This window comes from Fragaria vesca, linkage group LG3 (assembly GCF_000184155.1).
Source record: "Fragaria vesca subsp. vesca linkage group LG3, FraVesHawaii_1.0, whole genome shotgun sequence".
NCBI classification, from domain to species: domain Eukaryota; kingdom Viridiplantae; phylum Streptophyta; class Magnoliopsida; order Rosales; family Rosaceae; genus Fragaria; species Fragaria vesca.
In genome coordinates this window covers 25,202,126-25,210,786 of record NC_020493.1, presented here as the reverse complement: position 1 = coordinate 25,210,786, position 8,661 = coordinate 25,202,126, and the positions used below count along the sequence as shown (strand labels likewise).

Below are 8,661 nucleotides of genomic sequence, written 5' to 3'. Positions count from 1 at the left end.
ATATATAGAACTAAATTTAGATATATAGATATCAAAATTCTAACCCGTAAAATAAATATTAAAATTGACAAGTTAAAAGTCTAGAACTAAATTTAGATTCACAAAGATGGAAGGAAATTTTAATAAATTTTATGGTATAAAGTCTAATTTGGTATGAATTATTAACTTGGTCATTATTGATAGATTAAATTTGGTATACTCATCTATATTAGGAGGGTAAGAATATATTCCATATTAGTATGTATGAGTCATTAATTGTTAGGGTTAATATTGTATTTTTACCAAAGAATGACATGACATGACATGATTTATTAAATTGATGATGTGTGTAGGTGACATGCATGACATGCCACATAGGATTAAGACCATAAATCTTAGGCCTTATTAAGGCCCTCTAGCACTACTTTATGAGAAAAACCATAAAAGACTAGAACTCTGAAATAGTATTGTTGTCTCATTCTAACATAATTGGATTGAATAAAGATGACATGGTGACCTTAGATTATTCCAAGCAACATGAATCCAAGTAAATAAGCAAAATCCCTTCTATATTAATCACCACTGCATAATCAGAATTACTATATATATCGGATATCGATCACCCTTTTAGTATTATACTGGTCTAACGACTCTGAAACTTTTATACAGCTACACTCACGGACTCCGCTGTGGGTTTGCAACTTGAGGACACTTCCTTTTACACTTCGGGACTCTCAGAACACAGCTCTCTTCTCACGGGGTTAGTGGCTAAGTTTGCACTGCATTCAATAATTTCAATTCAATGCTTCTGCTAACTTCTAAGTTCTAAATCTCGATCACCATGTTAGGCCTATGACTGTAGATAAAAAGTGTAGCTTCATAACCCTAACTCTGGTCCAGTCTAACTTTTTGCATGCTCTCAATAACGTGTTCGATATTTTATCTACATAAACAGGCCGGGCTGTTACTTCTTTCAAGCTTCAAGCTTCATCTGAAAACTAGTATTGGTTTTGAGAATTCTGAGCTACTACTCTTTTACAAGGTCTTTGTAATGGGTGGCCTATTGTCGGATAGAAAATTCATTCTTGGCATTATTTTTGCACTGTGGGGAATATGTTCAGCAACAGCAACTCCTGCTAATTTTGTGTTTGGAGATTCCCTAGTTGAAGTAGGGAACAACAACTATATTGTGACACTCTCCAAGGCTAATTATTATCCCAATGGAATCGATTTCGGAAAGCCTACCGGGAGATACACCAATGGAAGAACCATCATTGACATTATAGGCAAGTAACAAGTTCTAGTCCTATATTATGCTCATCATTTGTCTCAAGTTCTTTATCATTCTTTTGACACATTCTGATCAACAGATCAGAGTCAGGGTTTCAAGGGGTTCACTCCTCCTTACTTAGCTCCCACAACAGCTGGATCAGTAATTCTGAGGGGTGTCAACTATGCTTCAGGTGGAGCTGGAATTCTTAATGAAACAGGAAAAATATTTGTAAGGATTCTTCTCTGCTCTTCAATCTATTTCATTTGATATTATTAAACGTATACATTAGCTAATGGAATATAAATTATATGTAATATTTGGTAGGGTGGCAGAATTAACATGGATGCACAGATAGATAACTTTGCGAATACCAGGCAAGACATTATCTCAGGCATTGGTGTTCCTGCAGCTCTAAAGCTACTTAACCGAGCTCTCTTCTCAGTAACAATTGGCTCGAATGATTTCATCAATAACTACTTAGCACCAATTATTTCTGAGGCTGAGAGGAAGTCGATACCCCCGGAAACCTTTGTTGGCATTTTGATTGCAAGACTCAGACTACAAATTACAGTAAACATTTTCCTAACTCTACTATATCGCTTCCCCATGTATTTGACTTTGAGTTTGGTCCTGAAAATTTAAGTACATTAAGTTATTCAGTGACTGTTATGATGAGAAAAACATAGTCCTTCATACTGATCGAACTATGGTTCAGTTTTATTGACCAAGATTTGTTATGATATGCAGAGACTATACAATTTGGGTGCAAAGAAGATTGTTATGGTAAATGTCGGACCTATTGGCTGTATACCCTATCAGAGGGAAGTGAATCGGGTAGCTGATCCAGATAGCTGTGCTGCATTTTCGAATCAATTAGCACGTTCATTCAACGCCAAGCTAAGAACCCTTGTCACCGAGCTAAACAAGAATCTTCCCGGGGCCAAATTTGTGTATGCAGATGTTTATAGCATTGTAGAAGACATCATTGACAACTACAAATCATATGGTAAAGACTTGGTGTTATGAGTTTGCGCTGTTAATTTGTTCGAAGATAATGAGACTGATTAGTACTTTTGTTCCTTTAACAGGTTTCCAGAATACAAACTCTGCATGCTGCAGAGTTGCAGGGCGCTACGGGGGTCTAATTCCATGCGGTCCTCAGCCATCGAAAGTTTGCGTGAACCGATCCAAGTATGTGTTTTGGGACGCTTACCATCCTTCTGATGCTTCAAATGTGATCATAGCAAGGCGTCTCTTGTATGGGAACTCCAGTGATATTTCACCCATGAATATAGTGCAACTCCTCCAAGCTTCTTGATCTGCACTCAACTGGAGGTTACTGGTTCATAAAAGATAGAGCTATATATGATTATAGAGTAGTAGCGACGTTGCAGCTGGAGAAAAATGGAATGTTGCAAGGGTCCGATTATGGTTTCATTATTTGTTGCAATAAACTTCAGTATTTCTTTGTTTGAACGTTTTAACAAGTCGATTTGAACTTCTTCTTTTTTAAGAGAAAAGTAAGTTACAAAGAACCACAACTTAGGAGAGATCTAAATTGAGGTAGAGGATAATGATTTGAGTTACATTTCAAACATTAGAAAGTGTGACCAAATGAAGCAAATGGACCTATAGACTACAGCCTGTTGCAACTCTGAAATTGAGGTATTGAAGTATTGCATGCATCCATATTCTCTAAAATAAAAAATAAAAAATCCTAGCATGAAATTAGTTTTTGGTTGGGACAACCTCATCATCAATATGGAGCACTATAATCAGATCAACAAGAAATTGAAAGACCTTAAAAGAAGGTAATGACCCACTAGATGTTGCCAAGCTTACAGTTACAGAGGCACAACTGCAAACTCCATAAATCAAACGCATCTGTGTTCTGTAAATAATGCATGCAGATTGGCCTCTGCCTCAACTTCACGACAAGGATCAAATTAATGGTAACCTGCAACTCTGCAACTGCAAGAGCAAATGTAGCTGAAAGTTTAAAAATAAGAAACCTGAATACCACTGCAGAATCTGAATTACTGTATTAAATTCAAAATGGGATTTCACATATCTAGTATTTTACTGGTCTGAATTTGGAACTTTCACACACTCCATAGTGGGTGTGCAACTTGATTCCACTTCCTTCTTCACTAAAACTCCCGGCCCACATATGATAGCTCTTCTCTAACAAATTTAGTTGCTACGTTTGCACTGCTTTCAATTCCGTCATGTTTTGCTAACTTCTAACTGTTAACATTTTAGGCATATGATTGAATGTGGATATTGACAAGCACAGGTTGCTTTACTCTGGTCCAGTATAATTGTTTTTCATGCTATAATAATGTGTTTCGCTGAAATGTTTGTAATTTATATACTTTAAGAGGGCTATTGCTCCTTTCAAGCTTCATCTGAAAGTATAGTATTTGTTTTTGAGAAATTTGAGATACCCTTTTGCAAGAACTTTCTGATGGGTGGCGTATTTTTAGAAGGAACATTCATTCTTGGCATTATTTTTGCACTGTGGAGAATGTGTTCCGCAATAGATTGTCCTGCTAATTTTGTGTTTGGGGATTCTCTGCTTGAAGTTGGAAACAACAACCACATTCCCTCACTCTCTAAAGCTGATTATCCTCCTAATGGAATCGATTTCGGAAGGCCTAACGGGCGATACACAAATGGAAGAACCGTTATTGACATTATAGGCGAGTAAGAAGTTATGGTCCTACATTCAGTTCATCCTTTGTCCTTGATCATTATTTTAACACATTCTAACTAACAGGTCAGACTCTGGGTTTCAAGGAGTTCACTCCTCCTTACTTAGCTCCTACAACAGCTGGATCAGTAATTCTGAGGGGTGCCAACTATGCTTCAGGTGGAGGTGGAATTCTTAATGAAACAGGAAAAATATATGTAAGGGTCTTCTGCTTTACACTCAATTTCATTTGATCATATGAAATGTATATTGAAACATAAATCATGTATGAGTTTTGGTAGGTTGGTCGAATAAACATGGATGCACAGATAGATTATTTTGCCAATACCAGACAAGACATTATCTCAAGCATTGGTCTTCCTGCAGCAGTAGAGCTACTTAGAAGATCTCTCTTCTCGGTAGAAATCGGCTCAAACGATTTCCTCAGTAACTACTTGGTGCCGGTTATAACTGAGGTTAAGAGGAAGTTGATACCTCCGGAAACCTTTGTTGGCATTTTGATTGCAAGATTCCGACTACAACTGACGGTGAACATTTTGCACTTAACTCAAATATATCGCTTCCCCATGTATTGGATTTTGAATTTTGATCCTGGGATTATAGGAACATTGACTGTTACGATGAGATATACAGTCATTGATAATGTACTATATATGGTTGTTAGTTTTATTAACATAAATGATAAATGTGTAATGAAATGCAGAGACTGTATAAATTGGGTGCAAGGAAGATGGTTGTGATAAATATAGGACCTATTGGGTGCATACCATTTGAGAGGGAAGTAAATCTGGTAGCTGATCCAGATCTGTGTGCTGAATTTCCAAATCAATTAGCTCGATTATTCAACGCCAAGCTAAGGACCCTTGTCACCGAGCTAAACAAGAATCTTCCCGGGGCCAGATTTGTGTATGCAAATGCTTATAGTATTGTGGAAGACATAATTGACAACTATATATCATATGGTGAGTGAGACTGAGTGCATGCTGTGAATTTTCATTGTTAAGTTGCTCCTGGATAATGAGACTGATGAATTAGTATTGTTTCATGAACAGGTTTCGAGAATAGAAACTCTGCGTGCTGCAGTACAGTAGGGCGCTACGGGGGTCTAATCGCATGCGGTCCTCAACCCACAATGGTGTGCGAGGACCGATCGAAGTATGTGTTCTGGGATCCTTACCATCCTTCTGATGCTTCAAACATGATCATAGCAAGGCGTCTCTTGTATGGGAACTCCAGTGATATTTCACCCATGAATGTAGTGCAACTCCTCCAAGCTTCTTGATCTGCACCCAAATGGAGTTTTTTGGTTCATAAAACATAGAACATTGTTTATAGATCGTAATTGATCGACAGTATAGTTGCAGCTAAAGAGAATTGAAAGTAGAGGATATGCTCCAAAAGGGTCTATTTATGGCTTTATAACTCTGTTTTACATGTACTAAATTTTAACCCAAAATAAATGTTGCCAAAATATGTATTCAATAGACTATATATATAAAAGCTTCATTTCATCACTTGCATTGTACATATATGAAGGAATCAAACACTAGGCCATTTTGATTTGAAGCTTGAACCCAATGTTTTACACTGCGTAAAGGTTGGTGTTCAATTAACATTTCAACATTGTATGATAAAAAGACCAGTCACACTTGATACAAAGCTATGGTCTATGGAGAATTTTCTTCCCATAAAAAATTATGGATGAGTATGAGGAATTGAAATCTACACACTCTTAATTTTACAATTCATAGTCATTAGTTCTATTTTAATTAAATAAATTTTATCTTTTTGAAAAGTTTGAAAATGTGAATTTCATCGTCTTAAATTATATCTTTAAATACTACCGGTGTAGAACTAATTTTCTCATTTTTCTTTCCGCCTTCTACTCTACACGTACCTAACTCCACTCCTTCTGTGACTTCCCGCGCCGAACATGTTCACAATGTTGTACTTCAACACAAAACGTACAACTTTGTTCTCATGACTTTACACCGCATTCAATTCGATGTTAATTCTTGCTAATTACCTATACCTCTCACCATACTAGGCTTATAACTTAGAATACGCCTCATGTTTGCTCTATAAATTGGCTCTTGCTCTTTTCAAGTTTCAGCAGAAGTTTAAGTATTGGGTTAAGAAATTTGAGATACCCTTAAGCAAAAGTCTTTATATTAATGGGGGACTCGTTTACAGATGGAAAATTCATTCTTGGCATTATTTTTGCACTGTGGAGAATCTGTTTGGCACAGGAACCTCCTGCTTGTTTCGTTTTTGGGGATTCTCTGGTTGATGTTGGAAACAACAACTACATTGTGACACTATCCAAAGCTAATTATCCTCCCAATGGAATTGATTTCGGAAAGCCTACAGGACGATTCACAAACGGAAGAACCATTATTGATATTATAGGCAAGTAACAAGTTAATAGCATTCCTACCTCTATTTCATTCTTTGTTTCTGGACCTTGATCCTTCTTCTAACCGAGTCTAGTCAACAGGTGAGAGTCTGGGTTTCAAGGAGTTCACTCCTCCTTACTTAGCTCCCACAACAGCTGGACCAGTAATTCTGAAGGGTGTCAACTATGCTTCAGGTGCAGGAGGAATTCTTAATGAAACAGGAAAATTATTTGTAAGGGTGTTCTTCTGCTTAATTTTCACTCAATTACGTACATTTGATATTGATCGTATGAAATGTATACATTGAGCTAATCAAATATAAATTATATGTAATTTTTTGAAGCTAGGTTGGTAGAATAAACTTGGATGCACAGATAGATGACTTTACGAATACCAGGCAAGACATTATCTCAAGAATTGGTCTTCCTGCAGCTGTGGAACTACTTAACCGAGCTCTCTTCTCAGTAACAATCGGCTCGAATGATTTCATCAATAACTACTTGTCACCAGTTATTTCTGAGGCTGAGAGGAAGTCAATACCCCCGGAAACCTTTGTTGGCATTTTGATCGCAAGACTCAGACTACAAATTACAGTAAACATTTTCCTTTCTCACAACTCCTCTATATATTTCGCTTCCTCATGTTTTGAACTTTGAGTTTGGTCCTAAAAATTTAAGTACATTAAGTTATTCAAAATTACGTAGTTATTCACACTGATCGAACTATGGTTCAGTTCTGTTGACATAGATTTTGCTATGGAATGCAGAGACTGTACAATTTAGGTGCAAAGAAGATTGTTATGGTAAATGTAGGACCTATTGGCTGTATACCCTATCAGAGGGAAGTGAATCGAGTAGCTGATCCAGATAGCTGTGCTGCATTTCCGAATCAATTAGCACGTTCATTCAACGCCAAGCTAAGAACCCTTGTCACCGAGCTAAACAAGAATCTTCCCGGGGCCAAATTTGTGTATGCAGATGTTTATAGCATTGTAGAAGACATCATTGACAACTACAAATCATATGGTAAAGACTTGGTGTTATGAGTTTTCGCTGTTAATTTGTTCGAAGATAATGAGACTGATTAGTACTTTTGTTCCTTTAACAGGTTTCCAGAATACAAACTCTGCATGCTGCAGAGTTGCAGGGCGCTACGGGGGTTTAACTCCATGCGGTCCTCAGCCATCGAAAGTTTGCGTGAACCGATCCAAGTATGTGTTTTGGGACGCTTACCATCCTTCTGATGCTTCAAATGTGATCATAGCAAGGCGTTTCTTGTATGGGAACTCCAGTGATATTTCACCCATGAATGTAGTGCAACTCCTCCAAGCTTCTTGATCTGCACTCAATTGGAGGTTACTGGTTCATAAAACAAAGAGCTATATATGATTATAGAGTAGTAGCGACGTTGCAGCTGGAGAAAAATGGAATGTTGCCAGGGTCCGATTATGGTTTGATTATTTGTTGCAATAAACTTCAGTATTTCTTTGTTTGAACGTTTTAACAAGTCTATTTGAACTTCTTTTTTAAGAGAAAAGTAAGTTACAAGAACCACAACTTAGGAGAGATCTTAGCAGAGGAAAATAGCAGTCACTTTCAGAAAGTTTGTAACGAAAGTAAAGGAATTAATAGCCTCCATTCCCTCCAAGCCATCTCTACTACAATAAAATGAGGAGTTTTAGAAATTCACCAAAATATGAACTGTCAAAACTGTCCCATTAGGCTGAATTTAGAAAACAAAGAAGAGGGTTATTGTAGTGAAAAACAAATTTCCATAAAACTGTTACAGATAATTACGTAAAGAGATATGAGATTGTGGAAATAACTGAATAACTGACTGAACATGAGAGTGGTGGAAACATAACCACCCCCACACAGATAAACACACTTAAACAGTCAAACTCAAATTGATATAAACAATTATGATTTCAGTTTTCTTCTCTCTCACAAATGCTCCAAACTCTCAAATCACCACACCGAACAAGCAGAGGAAAATAGAACGGGAAGACATGCAGTAGAGTGACAAAAATTGATTTTGAAGGATCACTGCACCAGACAAGTAGAGGAAAATAGACGGGAAGACTATAGAGCGAGAGAAATATTATACAATATCTTTTGAATCATTTTACCCGCTCTATTTTTTTGTTTTAATTTTCTTTTACAAAACTGCTAAAATCTTTCTATTTTATGCTTTATTGCGGACGTCACATCGATTGGGTTCATCGGTGAGTGCAGACTTTTACACGCGCGTCACGCGAGTTGCAATGCTAGTATTTATAAGGGGTAGGCATCTTTTTTTTT

General features: G+C 37.0%; 2 protein-coding genes and 1 pseudogene across 2 annotated transcripts; all 3 read left to right on the top strand.

Annotated features, from left to right (window-relative positions):
• The window catches only part of LOC101311661, a 4,838-nt pseudogene extending 2,268 nt beyond the window's left edge, over nt 1-2,570 (top strand).
• Nucleotides 2,571-3,779: 1,209 nt separating this feature from the next.
• Nucleotides 3,780-5,247, top strand: LOC101311367 (GDSL esterase/lipase At4g16230-like). The gene is made up of 5 exons (XM_004296193.1): nt 3,780-3,954; nt 4,032-4,162; nt 4,247-4,492; nt 4,669-4,927; nt 5,018-5,247. The coding sequence occupies exons 1-5, from the start codon at nt 3,780-3,782 to the stop codon at nt 5,245-5,247; spliced, it is 1,041 nt and encodes a 346-aa protein (XP_004296241.1).
• Nucleotides 5,248-6,139: 892 nt separating this feature from the next.
• On the top strand, nt 6,140-7,698 carry LOC101311085 (GDSL esterase/lipase At4g16230-like). Its single transcript, XM_004296192.1, has 5 exons — nt 6,140-6,374; nt 6,463-6,593; nt 6,709-6,954; nt 7,128-7,386; nt 7,469-7,698. Exons 1-5 carry the CDS (start codon nt 6,140-6,142, stop codon nt 7,696-7,698), a joined length of 1,101 nt encoding a protein of 366 aa, XP_004296240.1.
• Nucleotides 7,699-8,661: the final 963 nt, after the last annotated feature.